This window comes from Triticum urartu, chromosome 3A (genome assembly GCF_056163025.1).
Source record: "Triticum urartu cultivar PI428250 chromosome 3A, HENAU_Tu73, whole genome shotgun sequence".
NCBI classification, from domain to species: domain Eukaryota; kingdom Viridiplantae; phylum Streptophyta; class Magnoliopsida; order Poales; family Poaceae; genus Triticum; species Triticum urartu.
In genome coordinates this window covers 604,679,038-604,696,009 of record NC_141875.1, presented here as the reverse complement: position 1 = coordinate 604,696,009, position 16,972 = coordinate 604,679,038, and the positions used below count along the sequence as shown (strand labels likewise).

The 16,972-nt window shown below is 45.9% G+C and overlaps 1 protein-coding gene across 1 annotated transcript; it reads right to left on the bottom strand.

Moving 5' to 3' along the window:
- Nucleotides 1-5,683: 5,683 nt before the first annotated feature.
- Nucleotides 5,684-13,586, bottom strand: LOC125548851 (protein SUPPRESSOR OF GENE SILENCING 3 homolog). The gene is made up of 6 exons (XM_048712379.2): nucleotides 13,408-13,586; nucleotides 10,081-10,871; nucleotides 8,920-9,217; nucleotides 7,461-7,705; nucleotides 6,699-6,856; nucleotides 5,684-6,122 (listed from the first exon to the last, which is right to left on the bottom strand). The coding sequence occupies exons 1-6, from the start codon at nucleotides 13,487-13,489 to the stop codon at nucleotides 5,897-5,899; spliced, it is 1,800 nt and encodes a 599-aa protein (XP_048568336.2). The 5' UTR covers nucleotides 13,490-13,586; the 3' UTR covers nucleotides 5,684-5,896.
- Between the last annotated feature and the right edge of the window lie 3,386 nt (nucleotides 13,587-16,972).

Genomic DNA, 16,972 nt, shown 5'->3' with positions numbered 1-16,972 from the left:
CTATCGTCGGAGAGGAGCTAACCAGGACAATATCATCCGCGTACACAAGGAGGTACATGGTCAAACTCGGTCGCTGAAACATGAATAGCGAAGTATCAGTTGTCGAAGGAATGAATCCATGAGTGCGTAGAGCTGAAGCCAAACGAGCATGCCAGGCACGAGGTGCCAGTTTCAGTCCATAGAGAGCCTTGGTCTGAGGACAGAGATGATGAGGCTGAGTGTGATCAACAAATCCAGGTGGTTGCCTCATGTAAACCTCCTCTTCAAGCAATCCATGAAGAAAAGTGTTTTGCACGTCAAGCTGGCGGAGAGACCATCCACAAGAAACTGCCAGAGACAGAAGAAGTCGAATGGTGGTAGGCTTGACAACTGGACTGAATGTATCCTCGTAATCCAGACCCTGACGCTGTTTAAAGCCCTTAGCCACGAGACGCGCTTTGTAGAGCTCAGTGGAGCCATCAACATGTTTCTTCACCTTGAAAACCCACTTCGAATCGATGATGTTGACACGAGGTGGAGGGGGAACAAGTGTCCAGGTCTTATTCTCCAAAAGAGCATGATATTCTTGTTCCATAGCAGCCCACTAGTGTGAGATACTCATAGCGGCTTGATAACTGCGTGGTTCGGCGGTTGGATCATCCACAGCATGAGCCAGGCAAGTAGCAAGGTATGTGACCGTGCCATCGGTGTGTTCCTTGGGACGAGCAATGCCACTGCGACTGTGTGTGTGTGGACGCCGTGGAGCAGCAAACACCTGGGCAGGCGGGGCCGGCGGGACATCCGGAGCGGGCGAGGCCTCCGGAGCAGGCGAGGCTGGGCCAGGGGACGCCAGCGAAGATGGCCCGGGCGACGGCAGGCCCGACGATGTTGGCCCGGGCGGCGTGTGAGTCGCTGCAGGCCCAGGCGACGTAGGCGGCAGCGACGCCCGTGCAGATGGCGGGGGTGACGACGGAGGAGAAGCTAGGCGAGGAGGCGGCGACGAAGGCCGCTCCGTTGTGAGCTCCGACCTAGCCACCACAGTATCCGATGCAAGCTCCGGCCCAGTCGGAGTGGTAGACAGGGCTCCTGAGACGGAGTCGAGGGCTGGAGGCAGTGCAGGCGTATGCACCGACCGATCGCCGTGTGCCACGGGTGGCGTAGTGGGTCCGTCAGGGAGAAGTTCCAGGCGAACTCCGCGTCCAGTTCATGCACCATGATTAGGTAACAACACAGGCGAATATGCAACATTTTCAAATTGACCAGGCATAAGAGGAGATGAATGCATAGATGGTGCCATGATAGATGATTGAGGCATGGCAGAAAACGGGAAGACGTTCTCATCGAAAACAACATCCCAAGAGATGAAGACTCGATTTGTTGGGACATGGAGACACTTGTAGCCTTTGTGGAGATAACTATACCCCAAGAACACACACTTTTTGGAGCGAAACTCAAGTTTGCGATCATTATAAGGACGAAGATGAGGCCAGCAGGCACACCCGAACACCTTGGAAAAGGTATAGTCAGGAGTTTCACCCAAAAGAAGCTCAATAGGAGTTTTCATATTAAGAACACGCGTAGGTAATCTGTTAATGAGAAAACACGCGGTGGCAAAAGCATCACTCCAAAAGCGAAAAGATACAGAAGCATGAGCAAGAAGTGTGAGGCCGGCTTCAACTATATGGCTATGTTTGCGCTCAACAACGCCATTCTGCTGATGTGTATGTGGGCATGACAAACGATGGGAGATCCCAATCTTATTAAAGAAGGTGTTGTGGTTGCGATATTCGCCCCCCCCCCCCAATCTGACTGAACATGGATAATTTTATACTTGAGTAAACGTTCAACATGCAATTGAAACTGAATGAATATATCAAACACATCAGATTTACGCTTGAGAAGATAAAGCCATGTGAAACGACTATAGGCATCAACAAAACTGACATAGTAGTTGTGACCACTAACAGATGTTTGTGCCGGACCCCACACATCAGAAAACACAATTTCAAGAGGACTCTTTACTTCTCTAGTAGATGAAACAAAAGGTAGTTGATGACTTTTGCCTTGTTGACAGGCATCACACACGGACATCTCTTTATTGCTAGACTCTAATGGCAGCCCATGGCGGTGGAGTATGTGGCAAACGATGTGTGTGGCAGGGTGACCAAAACGAGAGTGCCATTGGGAAGGCGACACACGAACACCGCTGAAGACGTACGGGGCGGATGGATCCTCCAAACGGTACAAGCCTTGGCTCAAGCGACCACTAAGCAAAACGTCTCGGGTTGCTCGGTCCTTAACAAAAAGATTAAAAGGGTGAAATTCACATAGGACATGATTATCAAGGTTGAGCTTAGGGACAGATAAAAGATTACGAGTCACCGAGGGAACCCGCAAAACATTACGAAGATGAAGCTGCCTAGAAGGATGACTAGTTAAAAGAGATGCTTGGCCAATGTGAGAGATGGGCATAGCTACACCATTGGCAGTGTGAACCTGATCGTGCCCATAGTAGGGCTGGTAGGTGGAGAGTTTGTTGAGCTCGTCCATCATGTGATCCGTGGCATCGGTGTCCATGTACCAGGCTGGATCAACAGGATAGGACGGCGTGTACCCCTGTTCGATGCGGGGGTCCTTTCCCTTGGTGGCGATGTGGGCGGTCGGGGTGGTAGTGAGGTGGGAAGCCGAGGCGGCAGCGGGGGCTCCAAAGTCTGCCATGGAAAACTGGAGCTCGTTGCCCTTGCCGTCATTGCCGATGCCAAGGAAGCTTCTCTGAAAGCGGCGGTGACACTTGGAGGCGACATGGCGTTCACGACCACATAGCTGGCACACCACCCGAGAGTTCGGACCCCCACCCAGGGTTAATGCAGGGGGTGGGCGGCCTTGCCAGGTGACAGAGCGGGGGAGCGCTGGCCGCGAGAAGCCCAGAAGGCCGCCGGCTGTGCGGTGATGGTGGCGGAGGTACGACGAGCCTCAACGCGTTTCTCGGTGAAGAGGAGGCGTGAGTAGAGCTCGTGCGGGGGCATCGCTGGCTTGGCGTTGTGAACAGCCTCGGCGAGATTGTTGTAGTTGGCGTCGAGACCTTTGATGGCAAAGCCAGCGAACTCCTCGTCGCTGAGCTGCCGACCGATGGAGGTGAGTGTATCCGCCAACACCTTCATCTTGTTGAAGTAGGTCGTGGCAGAGGAGTCTAGCTTCTTGATGTCGGCGAGCTCGCTGCGAAGGGCCATCGAGCGGGAGGTAGAGACCTTAGCAAAGGCATGCTCCAGGGTCGTCCAGGCGTCCATAGAGGTGGCGGCGAAGAGGCAGAGGCTGGCGACCCAACCGCCGAGGGAACCCTGGATGGCAGAAAGAATCGCCTGGTCCTGCTGCACCCACATACGGTGTTCCGGGTTGATGGCCGGACCATGGATGGTAGGGATGACCTGCGAGGACACGATAGCGAACCATCAATAAAAAACCCTAGGAGAGACCGGCTGCGGAGCAGCGGTAAGACCTTGGCTCGCCAGAACAAGTAGTTGTCCGGCTTGAGTCTAATGGCGATCAAGTTGTCGAAGTGGAACGGCCCGGTGGGCGTAATGACGCCAGCAGCAGGGGCGGTGGGCGGCGGAGCCGTGACGGGGACCACGGCAGCGACCGACGTCGCGGGTGACGACGCGGGCAGGGTCAGGATCGCGGCTGCGGGCGGGGCCGTGAACGAGGCCACAGGTGGCACCGCGGGTAGGACCTCCCCCGAGGCCGCCGGGATGACGACAAGTGTCGAGGAGGAGCCGGTTGAGGCCACGGGTGGCACGGGAAGAACCAACAACACGTCACCGGAGGTTGCGGGCGACGGCGGCGGGATTGGCGCGGAAAACATGGAGCTGACAGCAGTGGTGCTGAAGAACTGGGGCACCGACGGAGCCAGAGGTTGAGGAGGGCGGCAAGCGACGCAGGGATCGACCCGGAGCTGGCGGCGCCCGAGGCGGAAGCAGTCATGGTGCCGGCGGTTCAGCCCTAGGGTTTAGGGTTTCGGATGCGGTGGCGGTGGGGTGGGGTGTAGGACCTAGGTTAGACTCTGATACCATGTAAAACAAAGATTTTGGGGGAACTGGCTCGTCCCTCTATGGATGTCCTATCACATATATATAATGGTGTCATACAAGTCCTATACCAATACGGTATGGATTACACAGTAAGACTACAATACGAAGTCTAACACTAGAGGTGTGATTCTTGTGTTGGAATCAGACGGTAGTGTTGTTAGCTTATCGTTGTTTTCGTGACATGTCATATGCAGTATGGAAGTGTCCGTATTTTCACCTTGTGAAATTGGGTAAAGAGTTTGTTGTATCCAATAGCAAGGACCATGTGACACATGTGGTAAGCAATCTAAACTATTCAAAAAGCAGCGGGACTCGTATGTGCTTATATATGATAGACGAGCACAAAAGATTACATTCGGTATATTTAACTTAACTCCTAGGTATACACACACAGAGAGAGAGAGAGTTGTATTTGAACCCTCCCCTTGTGTCTCTCTCCCATGCAACACAAGGTGGAAACCCTAGTGTCGCCTCCACGGCTCCACCAGACCCCTCCTTCCTTGCCCTCTTATCGTCGCTGCCGTCGGCCTCCACTACGGAGCATTCTCTTTTGTTGACGGCGGTGGTCGGCTGGCTGGCATGCATGGCTGGGCTCGTGAGTCTGGTTTCGGGGTGGGACGGTGGGTATTGCAACAGTAGCAGCTAACTTGATTTGGTTTTGCAGTGTAATGTGGCGGGAGGCATTGGGCATAGATCTGGTTGATCTCACAATAGGCTTCACGTTGACTCGGGGTCGTGTTTGTGCACAGGAGCAGCGACTCCAAGCATGAGGAGGCGCAACGGGCGCTCTGGGTCGCGAGGTCAGCGTCGGCGATGGCTTGAGGCATCTCCCGCCATGCAAGCATGTTTGGCGGCATACAAGTGTCCAGAAGCTTGAGTACGGTTGATTGGCCGGCTTGGCCGGCTGCACTGCGGATAAGTTCCAGGTGAAACCCTAACTTTGAGGCCTTTTTTGGTTTGGAGGAATTTCATAGGAATTTTAGAGGATAGGATTCTTATAGGATTTTTTCCTTTAAAGCCCTTTGGTTCATAGGAATAGATTCCTATTCTTACATAGGATTAATTGCTATCCTCCATATTTCATAGGAAAATAAAAATGAGCCTAAACTCAATGAAAAAATTCCTTTGTTGTCAACCAAATGACATCTCGTTTCCTATTCCTACTCATAGGATTTGAGATACATGTCATATCATTTTCTATAAAATTCCTATTCCTACGATAATCCTATCCTATGAACCAAAAGAGGCCTGACTCTGATGATTGTCGGCGACGATGATGTTTTTTGACGTCGTTCCCTCTTGCAGGCATTGTTGTGAAGCTCCAACCACCCACCATCATGGCCTTGTGTTCTTTCAGATGAAAACTCAAGGTTTGGCCTTGGGAAAATGAGTCGAGCAGCCTCGGGGGCCAGGTAGGTGATGGTGGATTGCATATCATGCATTGTCGTTTTGCCGGTGTGGGAGGCGGCTTTTGGGGCGGCAGCCATTGAACGTTCATGGACTGGGCACAGCTGAACGTATGTATGGTTTTCAGTCTGGTGCCAGACTTTATTTTATTTTCTAATAGAATTGCAAGAAACTCTTGGCTAGGGTTCGTTAGAAAATGAGGGAGGCTTTGATTTTGAAGCAGAGGGTGGAAGCAGAGCAAGGTGACAACATAATCCATACACATTTAAGGTTTCGACGCAGTCATTACATGTTGGTAGCACATGCTACAGACCTTGACATTCCAGCATGTTTAAGTTTCATGATATTGGCCATAAGACACCCACATAGGTCCAGGTCTCCTAGTCGGGCTTAAATTGCTCTGAGCTGAAATTGTATGGCGATCTTCACGAGCTGGAGCTAGAAGCCTTGAAGGTGTCTGGCTCGTGCTTCTCCATCAGAAACGTGAGAGCGGCATCGAGCTCCTTCTGGAGCTCCACCTCCTTCTCCATATACTCTCTCTTGAGCTGCACCTTCTTCTTCTCGTGTGCCTTTATCAGTTCGTCCCTTTTAGACATAAACTCCTCCACGCCCTTAGCCTGGCAATCTATGAAATGCTGCACTTCCTCCTTCCTGCAGAGGGTGAGATGGATTAAAAAAGATAGCGTTTCGCTATTTTGAGATGGGTACGAGAAGCCAAGAATACATGGCATGCTGATCAGGAGAATTCTGTCCCCAAACACACATTTGAAGATTACATCCTAGAAAAAAGATTGATCCATCTCGCCGTGTCAAAGATGGAATACGAGTGTTCCATAAAAAATATTATAACATCCTAAGGGCATCTACAATGCACAACCTCTTAACCAGGCGCTTAAAGAGGGAAAAGAGTGGGATCTCATTAAGCACCTATCGCAAAAGCCTGAGCTTCCAACGCGCAGCCGCTTAAATAGACGCTTGGATTATTAAAAAAAAAATCAACAGTGCACAACAAATTGGCCTAGGCGCCCGACTCCTCTTATGGCAGCGATGCCAGCCTGATGCCGACCGATGCTGGGATTGAAACAGGTGGTTGCCAGATTGGCTAGAATTTTATTCCTTAGCGCCTGCTCTAAGCGCCTCCATTGTAGATGCCCTAAGAGCACGGACTCATATTTTGTGACGTGGACCGACAAAATAGAATCATCCAGTCAAGTACCAGTTACGCACCTTAGCCTGCGATTTTCAGTAGTCCCAGAATCCACATCATACTGTCTAGCCTTTGCACGCTCCTCCTGCAGTCTCTTCTCATATTCACTTTCTTTCTCCTCCATGGCCTTGTAAAGGTTTTCTATCTGGTCATCGAAAAATTTCTCCTGGGAAGACATCTGCAAAGTGTAGGAAACAAGGCGAACAAGGCAATGAAATCATAACAAGGAAAAGAAAAATAGGAACCATCAGGAAGACAAATTGGAAAAAAAATATGTATTGCACAGAAAAAAAAATAGGAACCACCAGGAAGTTTCAGTCTAATGTTGGGCATGCCCATCTTATTTTAAGTCATTGGCATGCATAGAGTTTGGAAATAAATGTATGCTTAATGTTCATATGCAGGTTCACAAAATTATATATATGAGAAACACGTTAGCTATATCCATAATTTCGTGTTTTGAGATTTGCATGTTTTCATCACCTTCATTGCGGCGCATCCACATTTGACACCTTAATAAAGTCAAATTCAGAACAAGGTCAATATTGCTTAGATGTGACTATCACTCAACCACTAATACATTCTCAATGGCTGACATGCATACACATGTATTAGTTCTACCTAAATATGGATTGCTTTAACACGAACAGTATAATGCTGCATAGTGCCGAGACATAAATAATGCAAACTTTAAATTAATTAATACTGTTGTATACCCCAGTAGAGATAAGAAAATCTGCACTCAGTCATATATACTGGTGTAACTGTTGAGAAACCATTACCTCTTCCTCATGCTCCAAGTGCTTCTCTTTAATCCGACGCATGAGCACCTTATTCTCTTCACTAGTCTCCCGACATTTCTGAGTGATGACACCAAGCGATTCTTCTACAACTTTAGAGTGTTTCTCTGTCTTCACCACCCTGTTCTTCATATGATTCAGTCGCTGATTGTCTAGACTCATTTGTTTCATACCTACCACTACCATTTCATTATAAGATCTCATATCGTATTTCAGGCAACTTTTTCCTGAAAACATAATAAAGCACTTATGTTAAAAGTATAGTACAATAGGCAATGTACTCCCTCCGTGAAGAAACATAAGAGCATTTATAGATCACTAAAGTAGTGATCTAAATGCTCTTATATTAGTTTACAGAGGGAGTATCTGCTAAGAGCATCATATAGTATTGAAGGTCATATTCAGTAGATGCATAACAGATTGTGTGGGTGATACATTTTTTTACAGTGCTTCAGTGTGAATTGAACTTGCAGGCCGCGTCTTCATGATAAACAGAACTTGCAGGTCATGTTCAGTAGACGCATAGTAGATTGCGTGGGTGATGCATTTTTTTACAGTGCTTCAGTGTGTATTGAACTTGTAGGCCACGTCTTCATAATAAACAGAACTTGCAGGTCATATTCAGTAGATGCGTAACAGATTGTGTGGATGATACATTTTTTTACAGTGCTTCAGTGTGTATTGAACTTGCAGGCAACGTCTTCATAGTAAACCGAATAAAGCTGCCTTTGTTTCTTCTTACGGATGTAATTGGCTTCTTGTTACTAGGAGTAATAGCTTTTACTAATATAATGTGAACCAAGTCCTGGCCATCAGAGCAGGTATCCATATATAGTATACACACAAAAATGATACAGATGAACTATGAATTGCCACATGGATGCAGAATCTATGCATATTATATGAACAAACAACAAAGGATGGCATGATCAGAGAAAAAACTGCAAATACATAGGTGAACAAAGAGGGGCAGGGATCTCTATCCCTCATCTTCTCCGAATTATCCCAAGCTACCCATTGCATATTGGCTTCTACTACTAACATAATGAAGAAAACATGCCATCTGAACAATCACATGATCATAATGCAAATGCTACCAAGCCCCAAAAGTTAGTAATCAAATACATCGGAAAACTTAACAGATCGGGTGTATTCTGCTTCAAATACACGTTCTGAAGTTCGAATGAGGTCCAGGTATTGTCAATTGCGAAACATAAATATCAATGTCAAGTTCCTTAAAAAAGTTAAGATGTCAATGCAGGAAAGAACAGAGAAATATGCAGCTTGACAGGTGTATCATGTTGCATCTGCAGCAATTATCATTGGTGGCAGAGAATTTAAGGCTACAAAATTTCAGCATCAAACAGGTATTTACCATATAACTGAGCAATCATATGGAAGCAAAAGCATTAAATGCATGAAAATAAGTTAAACAGTATACCCGGGTGGTGCTTATTGAAAATCTCCATATCCTCTTTGTTGGCTAAGAAACCATATAACAGTCTTTTCCCACCAGGTAAGAACCGACGCTTAGACGGAGCTTGCCATGCTTCCCTGTCTGTTCTTTCACCGACGAAGTGCTTATGCAGACTTTCAGCATCCATATAACCCACGGCAGAGCTTTCAAATATTAACACACTCATGCCACGGTGCCCACCTGGACCGTAGGCATGTCGTGCTTTGTTTGCATCATATTCATGGAAATAATCGAGAAGCTCTTCATTGCCCATGCCTAACCACTAGAGAGCATCAAAGTACAGCAATGTCAGAATACAATAATCATCATCGCTGATCATTGAAAGATTATTAAAGAGATGTTCTATTAAAGTGCAACCAACATATTTTTTGGGACAACAATTAAAAAAGTGTGGAAAACATAATTGTAATCAAAGTTTTACTATAGGAACCTGGTACAGGAATTGGTCTCTGGACTTGCATGTAGAAAATGATGTAAATATTCGATGGAGTGGTAATTGAACAACAACCATATTCTTGTGCTCATTTGTGGATTAATTTTATATCGACGTGTGCCAAAAAAAAGCTAAATGCAAACTGAGACCATGACTACTAAAACAAGCATTGACACCATGGTTTTTGCAAAATTTAAGACGATAGACCCATATCTGTATTTTGCCTATTTTAGTGCAGAAACATACTTATTTTAATTTTATAATTTTATAAGAAAATATATAATTGTATCACCCAATCTCATTGCTAAATTAGGATAGCACATATGAGGCTAATAAGTACCTTCCAGTTTCCATTTAGCTTCTGGATGTGTCAATAACACAGTTTCTGTTTTTGCTCAGTGGCATATAAAGTGAAAATGCCAAATATGGTACAAGTGCCAACAAGTACATTAATCGCAACAAATATAAATAAATGAATATGTAGATTTGTATACTTGATAAATTAATGATGTGGTATGCAAAGAATCTTTTCTACGAGTCGAGCTTAGCAAAGCCAATGTAATAGTGTACCATAAGGCACATACATGAAAGTGCAACGGATTCACCAACTCTTACCATATCAACACAGTAGAAACACATATTTGTATTTGATGTGGAAGAGGTTCATGACCAGAAGGAAGAAAATACATCACCTTGTCATCATTATCTTGTTCCAGTAAAGTGTTCATGACAATAACCATTGGTGGCCATACAATCTCGCGATCAGTGCTTCCTCGTAATCCTTCCCATTTCCCAAATTGCTCACCAGGTGGTAGCAGTGTAGTTCCTAACTCATGTTCTAGCAATGTGGCAAATTCTCTGTGGAGCTTAACTCTTCTAGAGCCCTTCGTTCTAGCATGTCTCACTAAAGATTGTAGCCCATTGAACCAGTCAATTGCCCCAGGTCCATTTTGGCATGCCGGACAATGCCATGGCCTAGTCTGATCATGTATTTGCTCCTCATTTAAAGTATCGATGACTTCAAAGAATTTCTTGAACCATTTATTCTTTTTTTGAGTCTCAAAACTTTTTTCACTTTCATCAGAATCATCCTCCTCGCTCATATCATCATCAATGTCATCATCTGACAAATCCTCAACTTCAGAGCTGTCCTCGGGGTCAAAACTAGATGAAGGAACATTGTCCTTATTGCTTTCAGGGCCATATGGATGAGACCTGGATGACAACTGCGAACCATTTGCCAGAGCTGGCCACACAACTGGATTTTCTCTCGGATATGTTTGTGATGATGGCCCGCGATTGTCTACGGCAGCAGGTCTACGATCAGAAGGTTGCGTTCCATAGTTCCTCAAAGGAAGTGAAGATCCTCCACTGCCATTGCAAGCTTGCCATGCTGCAGTATGTGAAGCATTTGAGGAGGAGCCTGATGGTGGCCATTGTCCCCTCCCAGCTGCTTGGCCTGATTTCTTCTTCCAAATCTCCCCTGGATGCAGGACATGATTATGCAAGCATTATTAGATAGAACAATCTATACATATTTTTCCGAACAACAATTCAAAAAGTGTGGAAAACATAAGTGTAATCAAAGTTTTACTATAGGATCCTGGTACAGGAATTGATCTCTGGACTTGCATGTAGAAAATGCTGTAAACATTCGATGGAGTGGTAACTGAACAACAACCATATTCTTGTGCTCATTTGTGGATAAATTTTATATTGATGCGTGCCAAAACAAAGCTAAATATCAACTGAGACCATGACTACTAAAACAAGCACTGACACCATGGTTTTTGCGAAATTTAAGACAACAGACTCTTATCTGTATTTTGCCTAGTTTGCTGCAAAAACATACTTATTTTAATTAATAATTTTATAAGAAAATATATAATTGTATCACCCAATCTCATTGCTAATAAATACCTTCCGGTTTCCGTTTAGCTTCCAGATGTGTCAATAACACAGTTTTTGTTTTCGCTCAGTAGCATATAAAGTAAAAATGCCAAATAAGGTACAAATGCCAACAGGTATATTAATCGCAACAAATATAAATATTGTATACTTGATAAATTAATGATGTGGTATGCGAAGAATCTTTTCTTTGAGTTGAGCTGAGCAAAGCCAATGTAATAGTGTACCATATATGGCACATACAGTGGTGCTATCGATGTAATTTCTTAACTAAAAGATGATTTCTTGTGGTAACGAAGAGAGTCAACTATCACCCTTATACTAACCCCAATATTGATAGGTCTACGCCGGAAAAAGACTCTAACTGGTCTTGGTCAAACTTTTCAAGAAAATAAAACTTTGCTCACACACTAAACTTAGAAAGAGAAGGCCTACGTCGTTAATTTTCAAGAAACCAAATTAATATGCATAGCTTAATTTACAGAAAAAGAGAAGATTATGCGGCACTCCTTTTTGTTTGAGACCTGATAACCAGTACAACACAAATTGCATGTGGTGGCTCTTCTCTAGAGGGGCTTCACAGATTGTCTATTAATATTCAATGATTTTACCAGTAAATGCATCAAATATTTTAAGATTTCCAAATCAATTGAGGGGCGAAAGAAAAGACAGGGCAGGTTTTTGCCCGACATGAGGCAAAAACAGAATCAAAGTCCAAAACAAGGCAGTACCACTGTACCAGGATCAGGCGATTATTTACACATAATCTTTTTGGGGGGTAACCGCAACACGAACTCAGAACCGACCAGAAGGCTTAAGAGACAACATGCCCATATAAATTTGCAGAAAAACCTCTCCAAGAAAAGGAAGGTAAAAAATATTCCTTAGGTAATCTTGCAACTGTCATTGCAGCTGCTAACCGTCGCCGCACTCGTAGGAAACCATTATTTACACTTACCTTTTTTAGTGTAACCGCAACACACATGCTGAACCGACTAGAAGGTTCAAGAGACAACACGTGTCCACCAAACTTTTCAGAAAAACCTTCCGAGGAAAAAAAAAGTACAAAGGAGTCCTAGGTAATCCTGAAACTGCCATTGCTGCCGCTAACCGGCGCTGGACTCGTAGGAAAGCAATAGCCCAGAAGATCGTTGTGACTGGATGACGAAGCCAGCCTTCGGCAAGGGCTTTGTCGATGTGGTGTGTCGACCGGGGATCATCCCCACCCTCCATGAGTCTCATGGCCGCCGTCAGCCATCAACATCATCATGGTCAATCGCCAGATCCGCCGCCATCAATCCTCAAGCGCCAGATCTGCCGCCATCAATCCTCGCCAGATCTGCCGCCATCAATCCTCAAGCGCCAGATCCGCCACCATCAATCCTCAAGCCCCAGATCTGCCGCCATCAAGCCTCAAGCCCAGATCTAAAACTGTTATCCACGCTCGCTCACCGGTAACAATGTCAGCCACAACAGCCACCGGCCGAAGACCTAAACCCTCAGGCCCGAAGAGTCGATGGAGACTGAGCCCACGGTTCATCAACGCCGGCAAGACAAGACTTGAGTCAGGCATCATTCTTGGATGCATTGCTGCCGTCACCGTCAGAAGCAGCGCCGCCCTACACACAAAACCTACCCTATCTACAGCGGGAGCCAAACCCACCCACCCCCCCTAGTCACCGGAGTAGACGACGGAGGAGGCACAGACTGGCGGCGTTGAATTGCATACCAGCAATGGCAATAACTGGCTAGATATCATCGCCAAAAACCCCCTAATCGGCAAGCAGAGAGAAACCGGTTAATCTGCATAAAACTCCCAGCCAGATGAACCAAACGCCCAAACGAAACATCCAACAATTCCGCACCTACACGAATCAGCATTACCGAGCCCCTCCCCTCCTCCTCAGTGCTCACCGCGATCGAGCGAAACCAAGACCCCTATCGGAACAATCCGCCCGCCCCACCAGCCAAATCGACCCACATCCGGCGATCCCCGGGAGACGAGGAACAGGGGAACACGAACCCGGCCGCAACATCTTTTGCGGAGGAGACGAACGGACAACTGAGAAAAAGGTAACAGCAAGGACGACGCGTACGGGTAAACACCTCACCTCTTCCGCGAGCAGCCATTCCAGGGTTGCCGTTGCCGCTGCCGCTGCCGCCGTTGCCGCGAGGCCCGCCGCCGCCGAACATGTCGGGCGTCTCGGCGGCTCGCGGCGTGGGTTTTAGGGCGGGCGGGAGGAGGGAGGCCACCGTAGCGGCCGGAGGGGGAGGCGCCTTCTATACAGGAGAGAAGTGCATATTTCAACCCCAAACTTTTGGACTAGTCTAATTTACAATCCCGAACTTTAATACCGTCTAAACTACAACCCTCAACTCTCAAAACCGGCCAGTATTCAATCCTTTCCCCTTTATTGACCGGTTTTGACCAGTCAACAGGTCCAGTTAGCATGCCATATCAGCAAAAAATGCAAAATTTCCAAGAAAACAACTTATAAAATCAAAGAAAATACAGGAAAAGAAATAAGAAATCCAATTTCTAAAAAACACGGAAAATAGAAAAACGAATTTCCAAAAAAAATCCAGAAAAAACCCAAAAACTCAAATTCTAGAAAAAAATATTTTCAGAAAAAATCATTTTTTATTTTCCCTAGCTTTTTTCGCGAACAATTTTTTCGGAATTTTGCTTTTTTATATTTTTTTTCCTAATCTTACAGATTTTTATTTACTTTTTCTTGAAATTTTGAAAAAAAAATCTGACGTGGCATGCTGATTGGACCCGTTGACTAGTCAAAACTGGTCACCCTAGGTCAAAACCGGTCAACAGAGAGGGGAGGGTTGAATCCTGCCCGATTTTGAGACTTGGGAGTTGTAATTTAGACGGGATTAAAGTTCGGAATTGTAAATTAAATTAGGGCAAAAGTTCAGAGTTGAAATATGCACTTCTCTCTCTATATAGCCAGCGCCCAGCGGAAGGCTAACTGACGAGTGGGCACACTGCCCGTTGATTGGGGGAGCCCTCGCCCGCTTCGCATCCCGGCCGGGCGCACCCCTCACGCTGACCAGTGGGGACAGGAGGTTCGCCCCAGGTTTCAGTTGGCGGAGCGGCGTTCGACGGTTGACGGGGTGTTTCCTCCGCGCAAACCCGCTTCGTTTCACACGGTTCGTCTTGCCTGCCAGTTTGGTGAAATTTAAGTGTGAAGAACATTTTTTTTTCTTTTGCGTGTGAAGTGTGAAGACCATTGCAAACGTCTGATTTGCCAACGGCGGGATTGTTTCTTTTCCAATCGCGCATTTGACTTTCACCGAGTTGGTGAGGAATCGAAGGGTGTAATCGGCATGATCAATCCTTGGGAAATGTTTGCTCTTCTCACTAAAGAGTACTATCTCTGACTTCCGTAAGCACATGCCCAACACTGCGATGCATGTAAGTCTGTTGTCACTATTTTTTTAAAATTCATTATACTCTCTAACTTCAGAGCTCTCCCAATCGGTCAAGGTGTTTGATTTAGATTTGGTCTAGATTAATGACTTGTCAAATCATCAAATCAAAATCAACAACAACCGGCCTACAAAAACACATCAGCTCTGTGCAACCTCACCAATATTAGTACATGGGGTCACCAGCGCAAAAAAATTTCCCACATATGTGTGGGTTCGCTAGGTTGATTAATAGATATCATAAAATCGCACCACCTAGAAGGGCCCACCAAAGCACCGCATTAAACCCATTAACTGCGACTTCTTGAGCGCCTTAGGGCTATGCCACGTCATCATCAACAATTTAGCGATAAAGGGTAAAAACATGCACAGTTCTACTCGTTCCTTCCTCTCGTCTTGGTCATTTTGATTGGACCATTTGCCATACGTTGGATGAGAGGGAAAAGGAAGGTTCCTGGAAGTTGTCTGCAATGAAGCCATCAAAGCCCGCTAATTACGATGCCTCCCTCTTGTTTCCTCTTCCTCTCCTCCCACACGCAACCTTCTACTCCTACCCATGACATCTTCCCCTTCTTCTCCTTAACATCGTCATGAGCGTGGGGGTCATGACATCGAGATTGGTGACATAAGCTAGTGGGGAATGGGGATACAACATCAGCGTTCCATATCCGATGGAGGGGTCGCTTAGCAGGTATAGGCCCAGAACACTACTAAGAAGGAGGTGCCCTGGAGGAGCATCATCAGGAGGTTGGGGGAGGCTATGCGGATCGGATCGACCACAGCTCCGCCGAGTTTCCTCCAATGCGATGAACCTTGATACGTCTCCAACGTATCTATAATTTTTGATTGCTCTATGCTATTATATTATCTATTTTGAATGTTAATGGGCTTTATTTTTCACTTTTATATCATTTTTGGGACTAACCTACTAACCGGAGGCCCGGCCCAAATTGTTGTTTTTTTTGCTTATTTTAGGCTTTTGAAGAAAAGGAATATCAAACGGAGTCCAAACGGAATGAAACCTTCGGGGACGTGATTTTCTCAACAAACGTGATCCAGGAGACTTGGAGTGACCGTCAAGAAACAAGGGAGGAAGGCGCGAGGCAGGGGGGCGCCTACCCCCCTGGGCGCGCCCTCCACCCTCGTGGGCCCTCCGTTGCTCCACCGACGTATTTCTTCCTCCTATATATATATCCACGTACCCCCTAAACATCCAGGAGCACCACGAAAACCTAATTCCACCGCCGCAACCTTCTGTACTCGAGAGATCCCATCTCGGGGCCTTTTCCGGAGCTCCACCAGAGGGGGCATTGATCACGGAGGGCCTCTACATCAACTCCATGGCCTCTCTGGTGATGTGTGAGTAGTTTACTTCAGACCTACGGGTCCATAGTTATTAGCTACATGGCTTCTTCTCTCTCTTTGGATCTCAATACAAAGTTCTCCTCAATTTTCTTGGAGATCTATTCGATGTAATCTTGTTTTGCGGTGTGTTTGTCGAGATCCGATGAATTGTGGGTTTATGATCCAGATTATTTATGAACAATATTTGATTCTCCTCTAAATTATTTTTATGTATGCTTGGTTTATCTTTGCAAGTCTCTTCGAATTATCAATTTGGTTTGGCCTACTAGATTGATCTTTCTTGCATTGGGAGAAGTGCTTAGCTTTGGGTTCAATCGTGCGGTGTTCGATCCCAGTGACAGAAAGGGAACCGATACGTATTGTATTGTTGCCATCGAGGATAAAAAGATGGGGTTTATATCATATTGCATGAGTTTATCCCTCTACATCATGCCATCTTCCTTAAAGCATTACTCTGTTCTCTTGAACTTAATACTCTAGATGCATGCTGGATAGCGGTCGATGTGTGGAGTAATAGTAGTAGATGCAGGCAGTAGTCGGTCAACTTGTCTCGGATGTGATGCCTATATACATGATCATACCTAGACATTCTTATAACTATGCTCAATTCTATCAATTGCTCGACAGTAATTCGTTTACCCACTGTAATACTTACGCTCTTGAGAGAAGCCACTAGTGAAACCTATGGCCCCGGGGGCTATCTTCCATCATATTAATCTTCCAATACTTAGTTATTTCCTTTGCCGTTTATTTTACTTTGCATCTTTATTTCTCTTTATCATAAAAATACCAAAAATATTATCTTATCATATCTATCAGATCTCACTCTCGTAAGTGACCGAGAAGGGCTCGACAACCCCTTTATCGCGT